At 47.9% G+C, this 17,339-nt stretch overlaps 1 protein-coding gene across 1 annotated transcript in view; it reads left to right on the plus strand.

Annotated features, from left to right (window-relative positions):
* Positions 1-6,777: 6,777 nt before the first annotated feature.
* Positions 6,778-17,339, plus strand: part of NALF2 (NALCN channel auxiliary factor 2) — a gene marked incomplete at its 5' end in the record, with an annotated part of 31,395 nt that continues 20,833 nt past the window's right edge. The window contains one exon of the mRNA XM_081080832.1: positions 6,778-7,638. Within this exon, the coding sequence (XP_080936958.1) occupies positions 6,778-7,638 (861 nt within the window). The remainder of the gene's footprint in view (positions 7,639-17,339) is intronic.

The raw sequence follows: 17,339 nt of genomic DNA on the forward strand, positions 1-17,339 counted from the left end.
CAGTCAGGGAAAGATAAATATCGCATGATTTCACTTATTTGTGGAATATAGAGAACCACATAGACTGATGAACAGGGGCAGATCCAAAGACAGAGAAATATCGATCAGACTAGTAATCTCCAGAGGGAAAGTAGGGGAGGGAGGGAGCAAGAGGAAGAGAATAACCAAAGGACTTGTATGCATGCATATAAGCCAAACCAATGGACATGGACAACAGGGTGATGAGAGCATGAGTGGCGGAGTAGGAAGGTTGGGGGTTTAATGGGGGGGGGGATGAGGACACATTTGTAATACCTTAACTAATAAAGAATTAAATAAAATAAAATAAAAATAAAAAGTACGATGAAATTTCGTCTGCAAGCATGTGCAAGTGTTCTTTCACAGAAATTATCATCGTAATCCTTTTTCTGGTTCAATGTCATGTTCCTCAAAGAAAGCAGATAAGGTAGGCAACATGTAAATTTTATTTTCATCCATTTTTATTTTTTATTTTTTGCCAAAGCTGAAGTTTCATTTGGAATGATTGGATCTTTTCAAACAAATCGAGGCATGTTGCATTTGGTCCTTGCAGTGATAAATTTAACTCATTCAAGATGGCAAAGATGTCAACCAAGTAAGCTATTTTCAGCAGTTCACTTTTATCACTGAAAAGTGCTTTGAACTGTGTCTTGCTTTCTGATTAAAACACGTTTTGAGTTCATAACAAAGCTCAAAAACACGTTTTAAAATTTTTCCTCTCAACAACCATCTCACTTCAGTGTGAAATAGCAGAGCATTGTTCAGCGCATCCAACTCATTGCACAGTTGCGAAAACAGTCAACTGTTTAAAGTGCTCGCCTTTACAAAATTGACACAACTTATAACGTTTTTCATTACTTCTTGTAACTCTTGTGGCAGCATCCTCATTGCTAATATTTGCCAATGAATCATACAGTGAGTTCCAATGACTTCTGGTGACTCATTCAGTACCAAACGTTGAAATCCAGATCGACATCCTAGCATAGCTGGAGCACCATCTGTGCAAACACCACAAACCTTTTCCCAAGAGATCTTATGCTCTTTCAGAAATGAACCAACTGTGTCAAATACATCACGTGCAGTAGTTGTCGTTTCAAGAGGTTTGCAAAAAAGAAACTCATCTTTAAAGTCGCCATCATTAATATACCTCACATAAACCAGTAACTGTGAACAGTTTGCAACGTCTGTAGATTCATCGAGCTGGATACTAAATATTGGAAGTGGAGCAAATTTAATTTCCTGGATTACCTGATCAAGAATATCAGCAGACATGTCATCTATTCTTCTGTGGACAGTGTCGTTAGAGAAGGAAATTGCACTCAATTTTGTAACAAATTCGTCTTCGATCATAACTCGAACAATGTGTTTGGCCGCTGGCAACAGTAAATCCTCAGCAATGGTGTGAGGTTTCATAGCTCTGGTGATTCTGAGTGCCACCAAATATGAAGCTTCAATGGCTGCTATGTTTTGTTTGTGGTACTTGCCACCAGTACCACAGTGTCAAGTCTGGCTTTCTTGAGTCCATTAGCTTTGCTTCTAAAATAGTTGGTATCCTTGCCAGCAAAGCTCGATGCTTGCTATCAAAATGGCGTTTTAGTTTGTTCGCCTTCATAGATTCGGCTGATAGAACTTCACAACAAATAACACATTGCGGTTTCCCAATTCCTGCTGTATTTATTGAGGTAAAACCATACTGTAAAAAATCTTCACTATATTTTCTTTTCTTAACATTCTTCTCTACACGATCCATTGTCGTGGGATGGTTTGCTAATGAAAATAATATATATCAATAGCTTTAATAATACAAAAGAAGATACATGGCATAGTTCAGTCAATACAGTTCATTAAAGTTTCCTATGATTTACCATTCTCTGTGTTGTTGTTTTTTTACATACCTGCTACTACCACAAGAGGGCAGTATTCACATCAACCACAGCTGAAAAGACCAATCAGCATCCAGATTAAGTTCCCATGGTACAGATATATATATATTTTTTGCAGTAGTTGATGATTTTACATTTACCCAGTAATTATAATTCATGAAGTGTCGTTTTACCTCCAATACTGCTGCTTTCAACACAGTAGCTGCTTTTAACGGAGTAGCTGCTTTCAACACAGCAGCTGCTTTCTACACAGTAGCTGCTGGTCCGCATAAGTACATTATGGCACCAACCCTGTCACATACACCTGTATTTGTACCGGGTGTATGTGATGGGGTTGGCGCGATGATGTCATCACACCAGGTACTCGTATGTGGGCGTATCTGCATGTGGGCGGACCCGCCTGGAGACAGAGGAGTGGTGTCTCGGTTCCTAAGACCATCGAAAATATGTGTTTTCCGATGGTCTTAGGCGACCCCTGTGAAAGGGTCATTGGACCCCCAAAGGGGTCGCAATCCACAGGTTGAGAACCGCTGCTCTAAGCGATTTGCATTCTTTGTTATACAGAACACTGAACCCTCCAAGGACTGAACAAAGAATCATTCTAGAAAGAAACAGTTGCTAAGTGGGTAGGGGCAGTCGTGCCAATGTCACTAAATCAAACCCTTTGGTTTCATCCTCCTTCTTCAGGCCCTGTCTCTACTTTATGCCTTACATTTAGGCCAGTCCCAGGTCCTTTCCATTCTACCTCTATCATTTCCCTCCCATGTGCATTTCCTCACCCTACCCCTATGCCGGAAGCCAATTCCAGCAAGTCAGCAGGGCTGAATCATCTGGAAATGTCTGAGGGCATTTCCCCAATCCTGAAAAGGATGCATAAATGATTGCTTGCTGCCACACAGCTGAGGGCATTTCAATCTACATGTTATTGCCTCCTGCTGGCCAAACACCTGAACAGCTGTAGGCAGTTTCCCCCCAGTCTAATAATGGATTCTGTATACTAAACCTTGTCTTTGATATCTATATCTACCTTGCCTTAGGACAATTTGTGTTAATAAAAAGTAAGGGGTCCAGAGAGACAGAAGAACTTGGTTCCTTTAGCTAAGTTTTCTCTCGCTCCCCAAAATGCCTTCCAAAATTATGTTTTGTCTCTGGACTCTTGATTAATTTACACACAGCACCTTCTCCAGATTCCTGAACCCTTTCTAGATGCTGGATTAAGACCACCGGCACCCCTAATGCTGCATTCTTTGTTCAGTTCTTAACACCTCTCACTTGGACTACCCTAACCAGTCTCCTAACCAGTTTCCTTGCCTCAAGTCTCCTCTCACCACCCACTTCAATCCAGTCTCCATCCTGAAGCCAAATCAACCTTCTAGAAATACAAATCTGCTGAAAATCTTTCAACCTCTTCTGTGGCTCTTAGTACCCTTGGGATAAAGTCCAAACTGCTTAGCATGGCACCCAGGGCCTTTCATGATTGGCTCCTGCTAAATCCTCATCCTCATTTTTGAAAGTGCTTCCCTTTCACAACTAGTCACAATGAATTACTTTGCAGGTTTCTGAACATGCCATTATTAGACTGGGGGGAAACTGACTTTGGCTTCTGGGCCTTTACACATGACATTCCCTCTGCTTGCGACATCCTTCACACACCACCTTCTCTCTTGTCTAGGCAATTCTTACTCAGTCCTTAAGACTTCAACTAAACTCCTTCAGCCCAAGACAGGTATTTTACTCAATTCTACATCTTGGATGCCTAATACAGCGTCTGGACCATAACATATCGTCAATAGACATTTGCTGAATAAATAAATGAATGGATCCCTCCCCCCAACTCAAGTGGCTGTGTGCAAAATCATCTCTGGGGGAAGCTGACAGAGTTGATCAGTGCCCACCTCTATGAGAGGAAGCCCTCTCCTCCCTTACATTCATATCATTCTTATTTCAATGGATTGCAATGCCTCCTTTAAAATGTCTGCATCCCTAATTCACCACTGATCTTTAGAGAGAGTGGGAGGGAGGAGGAGAGACACACACAGAGAAACATAGATGTGAGAGAGACACATCGATTAGTTGCCTCCTGAACGCACCCTGACCAGGGCCAGGGATCGAGCCTGCAACCAAGGTACATGCCCTTGACTGGAATTGAACCCGTGAACCCTCCAGTCTGCAGGCCAATGCTCTATCCACTGAGCAAAACCCGCTAGGGTGAATCCCACTACTTCTTTAGGAACCAGCTCAAACTCTCCCTCTTCCAGAAACTTTTCCTGCATCCACCCCAGCCCACCCTGGCCCACCTCTGAATAGTGCTAATGATTCACATCCATCTTATTTAGCCATTGGCATTTCCTCATGTTACTCAGGGGAAAACCAAGACTCAGTGAGAGAAATGACTCTCTCTAGGGCACATAGCATGTTCAGTGGTAGAACTATTACCTGAACCCAAGTCTCTAGTCCAGGGGTGGGCAAACTTTTTGACTCGAGGGCCACAATGGGTTCTTAAACTGGACCAGAGGGCCGGAACAAAAGCATGGATGGAGTGTTTGTGTAAACTAATACAAATTCAAAGTAAACATCATTACATAAAAGGGTATGGTCCTTTTTTTTTTTTTTTTTAGTTTTATTTATTTCAAACGGGCCGGATCCGGCCCGCGGGCCGTAGTTTGCCCATGGTTGCTCTAGTCCATGAATCCTTGCCCTAGCCAACATATATGCCTTGTTTCGCCATATAGACTATAATTTCCTGTAAGGCAGGAAGGACTGTGTCTTCCATCCCTTCATTTCCGCCCCCCCAGGGTTTACTGGAGTGTTAAGAGAGCTCTAGAACCAAACTGCCTGGGTTTCTTTCTTGGCTTCATTGGTTACTAGCTGTGTAACCTGAGGCAACTTAACCATTCTAAACCTCAGCTTCCTCATATGTAAATAAAGATAACAGTAGTGCCTACTTCATAAGATTGTTGTGAAGATTAAATGAAATAATGTGTGTAAAGTGCCTAGAGCAGTAATCAAACACCTAGTATATATGCAATAAAGAGTATTTTATTGTTTTTATTCTCAATATTAGCAAATCCTTACTGGTAATGGTTGATTAAAAATTAGAATGTGGGAGTTACTGGGAGTGGGAGGGAGTGAGAAAAGGAAGTAGACAACCAGACCACTCTGAGATTTGGTGAAATCCAAACAAGGTTAGTGGCACAGCAGGACGTTTGTTCATCAGAGTTCTTAGTGCCATGTGACTCTGAGGGCCCCAAGCACATGGATCCATCTGGGCGGCACTGCTTCCCTAACTATTGCTCAGCTATTCTCAGCAGCCTATAGGGGGAGCCAGGAAGCTAAGACGGGGAAGAGGCTGCTGGAAATCTTACTAAGGGCAGAAATGACACCCCATCACTAATAACCATCTTAGCCCACTGTCTTGCCCCCTCAAGGACTCTCTCCAAGCTCTGTCCTGCACAGCTGCTAAGCTGGGAGCTATCCTTCAGCACCAGGGGACGCCTTGGCCTCGGGCAGGACAGCGGAGTTAGGGACAAGGGACTGGTCCCATCCGCAGCCAGCTCCAGCTCCGCCTAGTCACGGGGACGGGAGAGGCAGCGAGACGCTAGGGAGATGCCTCCTGCCTCCAAGAATCACCCCCAGAAAGCCCCCGAACCCTCGGGAGCAGTGAGCAGCCCCCGCGGGGAGGAAAGGGCGCTTGGATTGGTGGGGGTGGGGGAGCGCCAGGACCTGGGACTCAGCGTGTGGCGGGTGCACGCGGGTGGATGAACGGAGGCACTGAAGTGAATGGAGCTGGGGGTGGACTGGAAACATCCCCAAACAGCACAGACTGTGGCCAGCGGGAGCTGGGGGGCGGGGGGGGGGGGGGAGAAGAGTCCTAAGGCGCAGGCGCAGTCGGGGCCCCAGTCCCGTTCCCTCCTCCTCTTCGTGCCTCTTTCTCCGCCCCGCTCCCCACCAAACACACTCGCACACAGGCTCTCAAGGTGTTCTCCTCACAGCGGAAGATGGCGACAGACTGAGGGGGCATGGCCAGCGGGAACCAGGGGCCGTGCCGCTTGGCGGCCACCTCAGCGGTTCGAACGAGAGGCGGAAGCAAGAAGCGCTCTAAGTAAAGCCCGGCGTCCGCGTCCGCGTCTGCGTCCGCGTCCGGCGCCTGTGGCGCTGCTGGGAGCCAGGTGGCCCGCCGGAGCCGGAACTCCGGGAGCAGCCTGCAAGGAGCCAGAGCAGAGCCGGCCCAGGACCGGCACCGGCGAACGGCCAGAGCGAGAGCGAAGCCCGAAGGGCCGGGCAGCGGGCCGACCGGCGGGCCTAGGAGGGCGCGAGAGAGGCAGGGAGCGGAGCGGAGCAGCGCGGGCGGACGGGCGGGAGCAGAGCAGCGCGGGGAGAGCGAGCGGAGCGAAACGCGGCGACCGGGCCCGCACGGCGGCGCTGAGGGGCGCAGAGGTGCGCCGAGCCCAGCCGAGACGGCCAGAACGGAGTGTGAGGAGGGCTGCCGCCGGCCCCTAGTGGAGTGTCGCGGAGCAGAAGGCAGCTGAGGGGCCCGACACTATGAAGAGCGCGGCGCTGCCGCCGCAGCCGCCACCGCCTCAGTGCCCCGCACCGCCCCCCGCCGGGACGCCGGGCAGCGCCTAGCGGGCCGGGCGGCCGCGCCCGGGCTACAAGCGAGGGAGCGCGGGAGGGGCGCGGGGACGACACAAGAGCGCTCCGCGACTCCGGCCTGAGTGGGGCCCCGGGCCGGCCGGCCTGCCTCACCATGCAGCCCCCGAGGTAGAACCTGGACGGCGCCGAGGAACGCGGAGCGGCGGGCAGTCCGCTCGCTCGCCCGAGACGGCCGTCCGGCCTCGTGCCTGCCTGCTTTCTCCAGCCCGGACCCCCCTGAAATATGTTCAGGGGCGCTTGGATGTGGCCCGGAAAAGACGCCGCCGCGCTGACTATCTGCTGCTGCTGCTGCTGCTGCTGGGCTCCCAGGCCGAGCGACAAACCTTGCGCCGATTCCGAGCGGGCGCAGCGATGGCGACTGTCCCTGGCGTCCCTGCTCTTCTTCACCGTGCTGCTCGCTGACCATCTGTGGCTGTGCGCGGGGGCCCGGCCCCGGGCCAGGGAGCTGAGCAGCGCCATGCGGCCACCCTGGGGGACCAACCGTGAGCGGCAGCCAGTCCCTCCTCGTGCGGTGCTGCCACTGCTGCCGCCGCCCGGCGAGCCCAGTGCGCCCCCAGGCACCTGCGGTCCCCGATACAGCAACCTGACCAAAGCCGCCCCCGCCGCTGGTCCCGGGTTGGACTGCAGCGGCATCCCAGAGCCCACGGGGCTGGACGCAGCTTGCACCAAATTTCAATCTTTGCAGAGATTTTTCGAACCGACTACCCCAGCCCCACCTCTGCGGCCCCCTGACTCCCCTTCCCGTGCTCCGGCCGAGTTCCCCTCCGCCCAAAAAAACTTGCTCAAAGGCCACTTTCGGAACTTCACTCTCTCCTTTTGCGACACCTACACGGTCTGGGACTTGCTGCTGGGCATGGACCGCCCCGACAGCCTGGACTGCAGCCTGGACACCCTGCTGGGGGACCTGCTGGCCATAGTGGCCAGCCCGGGCTCCGGGGCCTGGGAGGTGTGTAGCAACTGTATCGAGGCGTACCAGCGGCTTGACCGACATGCTCAGGAAAAATATGACGAGTTCGACCTCGTGCTGCATAAATACTTACAGGCGGAAGAGTACTCAATTCGGTCCTGCACAAAAGGCTGTAAGGTAGGGACTGGCATCCGTGGCCACGAGGCAGGAGCAGTGGGGGTGGGCCCGAGAAAAAAAAAAAAAAAGGAGGTCTTCCCCTCTGCCTACCACACCTCCTCCCAATACACCTACCTTTCAAGCTCTGCTTTGGAACCCGCCCTGGAGGAGCCTCAGGGATTCAGGTCAGGTCACCACCTGGCCAACTTCTATTAATTCCAGGTTTGGGCAAGGTCTGACTGGGAGGGGTCTTGGGGCCCTTGTCTGACAAAGGGGTGGAAGAGGGATCTGGCCTCCATCTTCAGCCATAGGTACCCTCTTTCCTGGGCTGGAATTGAAAGTCTTGGGAGTGGCTGGTGCAGGGGGAAGGCCAAAGGTGGAAGGAAGAATATTTGGCAACCTAGCCCTCATCCTTTGGGCCCTGGGAATGGGCTAGAGGAGGGGCTCCCCTGCTGGTGGGGCACAACACACTGTTGACCTTATGTGACCTGAGGTGGCCTGTCAGAACCTAGGTAGGTGGAGCCTGTCTTCTCCCAAGGAGAATCTCCTTGCCAACTCCTCTTCCCTGACAAAAGGAGCTGGAAACAGAGCACAGCGACTTGTGGGAGGGACACTGAAGGTTGGTGCATTACCAAGCTCCCAGTGCTTTCCCAGCGCCCTGGGGTGGCAGAGGGGGGACAGCTGGCTTTCTGGCTTATGGGAACAGGAATCCAGAGGAGAGGCGACGCTGCTGCAGAATGGGCCTGCCTAGGGCAGAGCTGAGTTGAGAAACTTCTTGACCCTCAGCAGGGTAGTTCTGGGCAGTAGGTGTATGGGGGCTGGAAACATTGGTGACATCATGCTACTGCTTTGGTCTACCTTTGGGAGGAAAAAGAACAGCAAGGTCAAAGGGTCAAGTGATAAGGAGATAGGGTGGGGTGGTTGCCTCACCCATCCTCAAGCAAGGACTGGGGGGAGTGGGAGAGAGACTGGGAGCTGTAAAGGGAGATGGTTGCCTCTTAGTCTAGCTTGTCTCCTACCAAGGCTTTAGAGAGGGTCAGAAAGTGCCCCTTTCCATCCAATGTGACCCCTGTGGACTTCAGTAGGATTCCATGCTCTTGGTGGGCTCCTTCTATGGTTGGGTAGGAAAGGGGTAGCTCCTTGCTTCTGACTTCACTTTCTCATTCTCCTTTTCCGTTTTCTCGTAACCTACCTATCTTTCTCCCGCCTCCCTCAGCCTCAGCTGACTCACTGTCTCACTCACACTACCAAATGAGATATTTCATTTCTTAAAGGTGTACACACATACATACACACACACATACACACACACACACAGTCATACACCACCACCACTACCCCAGGCAAAGTCACACAGATATAGAGAGTTTGTCACACCAAACAGTGCCATAGAAGCAGACACCCACACGTACATCTCCCCACCATGTTAGAAACACAAAGGCAGAAGTCCTATCACATGAAGGACACATTTTGTCATAAAGAGATAGAGACATACATACACTCAGTGGGAATAGATGGATATGATCTAATAGTAGAAGGAATATAGAATGTGTGTCTTTTGTGGCCCTCAATTCAACCCCGTGGCCCCAACCTTTCCTTTTCTTCAATCACCAGGATGAATGAGAGACCATGCCACAACTTTCTCATGGGTTATCCCCATGGTATAGTTGGCTTCAAGCTGTATCTGATCCCACAGTATATAATAATCACTCATGTTGATTATTTTTACCAGGCAGTTTGGTATAGGAGAAAGACCACCGATCTCCAGGATTTAGGCCTTATCAGCCTCTACCACTTGTTAACAGAGTGACCTTAGGCATGTCACTTCACTTTAAGCTTTCATTTGCTCAGTTGTAAAACAGGGATAATCCTTGCTCTGCCCATATTCTGAGTCTTTTGTGTGAGATTCAAGTAGGAAGAGAGGTAGCTGATCGTATTTTAAAATAATAATATAACATCCAACATTGTTCTCCCATATATTATGAGATCACAACTGCCCAAGGAGACTGTTAATACCAGCACCATTATCCCCATTTCACAGATGAGGAAACTGAGGTGCAGGAGGATCAAGCAGCTTGCCCTAAGGTTTCTCAGCTAATGAGCAGGAGTGCCAGGCCTCCAACTCACATGCTCTGTTGCTAAGCCCATGTTTTTTCCAGTGTCTCCCATCAAGTTCCCAGTGGCCAGGGTGCTCCCTCCTCTGCTATTTCTCCTTGTCTGTCACTGTTGCTCTCCCTCTCTCGCTCTCCCTCTCAAGCGAACTCTGCCTGCTCTCTTGCTGCCTGCTGTGCCAGGAGGGCAGTGCCAGCTCTATAGCTTTCTTCCTGTCTTTCCCACCCCTTTCCAATGCTCTCTCCCTCAACTGAGGCCTAGACCTAAAGGGCTCTTGATTCCGGCTGTATTATGGGCACTCCTTTTTCCTGCAGCCCCTCTCTCTTCACCTTATCACACCACTTGTATCCCAGGCCTTTTCTGCCGATCCCTGATCCTACCCCCAGGCTCCAAGCCTACCTGTTCAGCTCCTACCCCAAATGGGATCCCTTGGAGATGATGACCATCCTTAAAGCTTCTCCGGGGTGGAGGGCCCACAGCCCCAGGCCAGGATGAGGGGGCTTCCTCTACTTCTGGAAGCCAAGTCTGAACCTGCTTCAGGGCCAGGTGACCCCCATCCCTGGGACCCTGACTTAAGTGTCTCAGTCAGATCTTTCCTGGGAAGCCCTCAGAAAGCCTCTTCTCTCCCTTTGCAATGTCTGCCCCTGTTTTGGGCCCCACAGGGCCCCACAAATCATACCTGTCCTCACTGCTGCTGCTTGTGACACCTCCCAATTTAGTACCAGTTGCAACATTCCTTCATGTGAGACTTACTTCCTCTCACACAGCAGGGCAATGTTAACTGAGGCAGGCCATGCCTATCTCCACCCTGGCCTCTCCCAACCCCAGGGACCATGCTCTACCCCCTAATCTCCTTATGCACACCCCAAAACACTTACCTCTCCATCTCCTTGGCCCTTCTGGCCCTGCCTAGGGTTACTAGACAGCCACCTCACTTCCCACAGCTCTCCATCCCCCCAGCCCTGCCATGCCCCTGCCTGGTTCTGATTGCCTCTTCCCCCACCTCTGTCCTTCCCTTCTCTAATTCAGGGGTTGAGGGGAGTGGTGGAGATAGGAAAAATCTCTGGCTTCTTCTGTCATAGCTCTGATCCGAGAGGGGGGATACTCAAGAGAAGAGTAGTTCTCAGCTTTCTTACCAGTCATTTGACGACAACAGTAAAGGTTAGTGCCAAGGAAGGATGTGATAGTTCTACTCTGTTCTGAACTGGCCCAAACCCACCTGGAATACCATGTGTTTGGTTCTGGGTCATACACTGAGCAGATCTAGAGGAGGCTGGAACCCATGTTCTCCTGGACAAAGTTGAAGAAGCTGTTTCACCTGGAGAAGAGGACACTCAGAAGGCTGTGGTTTCTGCTTTCAAACCTCTGAAGAATTGTCATGGTGCAAAAGAAGAGGCATGTCCTACTTAGCCCCAGGGGCACTTCGTAGTTAGAAAGTCCTGGGTTCAGACCCTGCTCTTTCATTTATTATCTATGTGACCTTGAGCTAGGGACTTTTTTCCTCAAAGCCTCACTTTTCTCATCTGTAAAATGAATCTCAACCCTGTGAGGTCATTATTAATGAGAAGTCCACAATGGTACCTAGGCACAGCAGAGTTACTCAGTTAACAGGTATTTTTTCTTCAAAGAGGGACCAGACTGTGTTAGGGGTAGGTGAGCTCCTATTCTCTAGGAAATGTCTAGCCTAATTCAGTCAGACCCCTGGAAGAAATGCTGTGGAAATAACTCTAATTCCAGATTATGGAGATAGTTGGACTAAGTGACCTCTGAGGTCTGTTTCAGCCGAGTTAAGGCCCATGAGCTGAGCCTGCTCCATGAACACCAGCACTGAATGGGAAGGGCTGGGGCAGGAAGCCTAACACCCACACACAGTAGGGAGGGTCTGCCAGATCCAGTGCCTTGCCTTCTGTCCATACCCTTTGGGGTCCTGCTCTTCCTCCACTCTGGCTGGCAGCTGTTTCTGCCTCACTGCCTTCCTCTCTTCTCTGATGTGCCACAGCTTTCCTGCCAAGCAGGACTTCTGGGCTAACGCTGGTGCTGAGAGCAGGGGGCTCAGGGTGTTGGGCAAAGAGCAGGCGTCCCAAGTTGGCCAGTGGTCCCTCTTGTCACCCAAGCTCACAGGAGGGGACTAGTGCCCACAGTAAGCCTCCCCAACCCAGGGTTCTTGTGGGCAGAGAAGGTGCCCTGGTCCCTGTTTGGGGGTGGAGGAAGGGGGCGGCAGTCAAGAAGCTGCCTCCTGGGGACCATGGCAAAGCCTCCTGTGGGGAGGGGCCTCCAGATTCACAGAAGCCTACTGCCCAGGAATTTGAGCCTTGGGTTTTCTAGAAGGTGCAAGGACAGAAAAGAGGCAATGTTTATAGCTCAGACAAGGATACAGTGGGTCAAACAAGGGACTGGGAAAGTGGCCCCATGCTACCCATGCCTCTCCAGGCATCTGACCCAATCCTGACCCCCCACTATTACCCCTCATATTCCTCTTAAATTTTCACCCACACTCAATACCTCCCATCCACATACCAGTGACCCCACAACCTTCCCAATCTTCTACTCAAAGATCACCCTAGACAAGTATGTCAAACTTGTGGCCAGCAGGGCACATGCCTTGTTTAAATCCAAACCACATCTCACATCTCACTCTCTAGTCCTTACCCCTACACCTACACTCCTCCTGCCTCCACTCTTCACAATTGTTATTCCTTCCCTCCCCCATCCCTGCCCCCTCCTCTTGACCCTTTCCCATTTCCCTCCCCTCTCCACTCCTTTCATCTCCCACCTCTTCCTCACACCCATCCCAACCTTACCACAAGCCCTTACCCCCAACTTTCCTGGCACTGCACCTCTTTCCCTTGACACCTGCATGCCTCCTTACCCCTGGCATCCCTCATATCCCACTCACGCTTAACCTCCCTTTCCCCATCCCTCCTCCTGCCCCCCTTTCATCCTCTGGTCCCCTCTCTTCCTGTCTCTTTTATCCCTCCTCCCTCTCTCTCTGCTTTTTTCTTCCCTCCCTTCTCTCTTCCCCACTTAGGGCAGACATACATGCATGCATACACGTACACTTAGCCACATAGACTCACACAGACACGCAGTCTTCTTCATTGCCACTTACCATCCTTCCCACAGGCTGGTTCTTGACTACTATAGTCACCATAGCAATGGGAACTTCCGAGAAGGATACCTGGTATCTTCTGGAGGTGGGGGTAGGGGAATTAAAAGGAGGAAGGGAGCCTAGCAGCCTCCCACCCAGTCTCATGGCCTGACTGGAAGTCTACTGAACACAGTGAGGGTAGGGAGTGAGGAAAGGGAAGACAGTGGGTGGGGGTGAGATTAAAGGAGGGTCAGGGATCTCCAAACTCATCATGAGCGTGAGAGAGTGCATTATAAGCCATATAGGGATCTAGACTAATATGGGCTTTGTACTCTGATGCTGACCTGGGAGATCTCTGGGGAACAGGCATGTAATGAATGAATATTCCTATGGTTATGCAGACCAGTGTATGTGCAGATGGCCAGGGACACTGGACTAGACTTTTCTCCGTGGGCATAAGAGGGGGTTCAGAAAAGCCTGAATTTTGGACACCTTGAGCCAGGCAGGTTGTTAGAAGAGAGAGCGAGGGAACCAGGTGAGCTGAAGCTGGCCCTGGAAAGGGAAGTAGTTATTATGGAGTGATATAATCCATTCCAGGGCTGCTTGAGTGGATTCTGGAGAAAGGAGCTGGAATCTAAACCACAAGTCTCTGGGCCAGAAGGCTGGGTAGGCTGGCACCGGAGAAGAAGGGGGTAAGAAAAGGGAAGGGGGAAAGGAAACAGCAAGCTTTTGACCCACAATGTGCCTAGGAGATGCCAGGGCCTTTGCATGTGCCCATGAACTCATTTTATTCTGACAATGGTCCTATAATTATCCCCATGTTGCAAGTGAGGAAGCTGAAGCTCAGTGAGGAAACGTGACCTACCCAGGCCACATAGCTAAAAGGTGGGAAGACTGGGATACACAACTAGGTCTGTCTGTTCTTTCCCCAGTGCACACATGTATAAAAATGTTAATAATCTCCTCCAACTGTCCAAGGCAATCAATGCCCGGCTGGCTGCTGAAAGACTGGGGCAAAAAGCTGAACTGTCGGCAGGTGCCGTTCGGCAGGGCCTTTTGATAGCTTGTAGGGGGCCCCTGGAGCATTTCAGACAGAGAATGGGGACCCACCAATATCCTCTTTGTTCAATATCCTAGTCTCATGTCCTTGAGACCCAGTGCCAATCACCAGTATCCTTCTAGGATGGTGATGGAGGAAGGCATGAGGAAGAGGAATATTTGCTACCTCTTTTTTTCTGCAGACTCTGCAAATGAGATAGGAGAAGCTGGGCTCCTCTTGCCTAGAGAGAAGGTATCTGTTATAGTCTCAGCCTCAATCTGCTGGAAGGATCAACTGGAGCAGGAGAAACGAAGGTCCCCTAGGCAGGCCTAGTGCAAGCCTGAGCCACGTCCACCTGCTGGGTGGGAGAGCTGAAAGAGGAAAGAGTGACACTTGTCACCCCACAGCCTGATTAGGCCTGGCCTGGGCTTTGGGCACCTAGTTCCCATGCCAGGGTTTAAGTGAGCCCTGGTCTTGAATGGCTATGCTTCTCTTGGGGGTAGAAGGAAGTACCAACTCACCAAGTTTTGCCTGGAGAGGGACATGTGGTAGTGGTAGAGATACCATTATTTCCTGTCTTTTTGTTTGGTTTTCAGAAGATAGTATGGCCATCTGGCTGGTTTGTGAAAGGTGAACCTGTCTGCTTAGTATTGAACTCAACTAAAATTTCCATGTTAATCCTTCAGAATTATTATAGTCTCAGAGTCTTTTTTATAATTAAAAAAAGGTCTTTGAGAAACTTTGGAAAATAGAAGTACAACAGAAAAAAGGTTTCAGCAACACTCTTAATGTTATAGTGTATTGATATGTCTTTTTGTGGCATATATGAAAGATATAGAGATATAGATATATAATATTTTTAGTTTTTTATTGTGGTAAAATATACATATAAAATTTACCACTTTAACCACTCTTAGGTGTATAAATCCAGTGGCATGAAGTACATTTGCACTGTTGTATAATCATCACCACTATCCATTTCTAAAACATTTTTATTCTCCTAATCAAAAACTCTATTAGTATACCCATTGAGCAATTACGTCCCTCCCTCTCTTCCCCCAGCTCTTGATAGCCTCTATTCTACTTTCTTTCTCTATGAATTTGACCACTCTAGGTACCTCCTATAAGTGGAATCATACAGCATTTGTCCTTTTATGTCTGGCTTATTTCATTTAACATGTTTTCAAGATGCCCCCATTTTATAGCATGAATTAGTACTTCATTCCTCTTTATGGTTGAATAATATTACATTGTCTGGATATACCACATTTTGTTTATCCATTCATCTCTATGGACACTTGGGTTGTTTCCACTTTGGGGCAATTAAAAATAAAGCTGCCATGAACATTCATGAACAAGTTTTTGTGTGGACATATATTTTCATTTCCTTCCACCTCTTTCTATTGTGAATGAGGCTGTTATGAACATTGGTATACAAATATTTGTTTGAATCCCTGCTCTCAATTCTTTTGGGTATATACCTAGATGTGGACTTGCTGGATCACATGGTAATTCTATATTTAACTCTTTGAGGGACCACAACACTGTTTTCTACATTGGCTCCATCATTATACATTCTAACAGCAATGCAAGAGGATTCCAATGTCTCCACATCCTCATCAGCACTTGTTACTTTTCATTTTTTGTAATAGCCAACCTAATAGGTGTGACTATATGTTTTTACAAGTTGAAATCACATCATTTTTTTACTCTTGTCTTTTTAACATGGTATTAAAAGTTATACTGAGTATATTTCCATGTAATTAAATATCTGTAAACATCATTCTTTTTTTTAATCCTCACCCGAGGATATGTTTTTATTTATTTGAGTGAGAGAGAGAGAAACGGAAACATCGATGTGAGAGATCCTGTACATGCCCCAACCCGGGATGGAACCTATAACCTAGGTAAGTGCCCTGACTGGGAATCAAACCTGCAACCTTTGGGTATATGGATGACATTCCACTCATCTGAGCCACCTGGCCAGGGCCATAAACATCATCCTTAATGAGTGTACAATATTTCATTACATGAATATAATGCAATATATATATATATATATATATATATATATATATATATATGGCAATATAGTCCTCTTGTTAGATATTTGCTGCCAACTTTTACTATTATAAATGATTCTGTGATGAATATTTTTGTTCATAAATCTTAGACCTGTTTCCTTTTTTTAAATAATACTATCTCAATTATTTTTTCCCTATTTCTCTACTTTGCTGAGTTTTGTAAATCACAAAGTAATGCATACTCATTGTACCAGATATAACAATACAGAGGCTAATAAAGAAAACATTAATAATCCTCTCAGTCCCTTCCCTCACAGTCCCACTACCCTGAGGTCACTGATGTTAACAAATTTTGGAACCCTTCTCTCAGAGCTACAGAAACATTTGCACACAAAATGCCTTTTCCTTTTCCTTTGTTTTGCATACAAATGGGATCATAAACTTTAATTCTGCAGGATGAACATTTGAAACTAGTCTTAGAAAATCAGAGTAAGAACCTTTTTTTAAGGCTTTTGACGTACAGATTGCTTTCTTACCCAATTTCTTTCTAGAAGGATTATTCTAGTTTATACCCTGGCCAAAAATGTGAGACTAATTTACCACTCTTTTTCAGCATTATCATATTTTTGAAGTTTTACTAATTTGGAGTTGAAAATGGAATAGCGCTGGCTTTTAATTTGCATTCCTTGGGTCAAACATTCATTTTTCTTGCTTATAGTCCATTTCTATTGTCTGTTTTATAAATTGTCTGTTCATGCCTTGTGTTTTTCTTATTGATTTCTAAGTACTCTTTTATGTGTATTAATGGTTTTAACCTTTTCTGATCACATTTGTGGTAGGTTTTTTTTTTAATTTGTTATTTGTTATAGAGATGAAAGGAAGGAATGGGGGGGGGGGGAATAAGGAACTATCCCAGCCACTTTTTACATACTTTATCTCACTTAATTCTTACATCTGCCTTGTGATGCGCATATGTATTTCTCTCCATATAACATAGGAAGACAGGATCAGAGAGGTTAAATAACTAGCCTAAAGTCATTCAGCTAGTAAGACTTGGAGCTGGGATTTGAATCCAGGTCAGATCTAGGGATTTGATTGCCAGAAAACAATGGTACTACCCAATCTGTGTCAGAGTAATTATACTATAGGTAAAGCCTTGTGCTAGTTGCTTTACATGCATCATTTACAGAAAGGTAAGGATAGGTGCTTTTATTATCTCCATTCTACAGATAAGGAAAGTGTAGATCAGGGAATTTAGGTAACTTGCTTGAGGTTTCATAATTGCTAAGAGCAGATTCAAAATTTGCCTGCTGTACTGTTTGAGTTTTAAAATGTTTGATCCTTTCTTCTACCCATACATGCTGCCCCCCTAGGGATCATCATTTTGATTCCAAATTGAGCCCCAGATAGAGAAAGTATTTTTCTTACAGCTACACAGCAAATTAGTGGCTGAGCACCT

Source organism: Myotis nattereri (genome assembly GCF_964212035.1).
Source record: "Myotis nattereri genome assembly, chromosome: X".
Taxonomy (NCBI): Eukaryota; Metazoa; Chordata; class Mammalia; order Chiroptera; family Vespertilionidae; genus Myotis; species Myotis nattereri.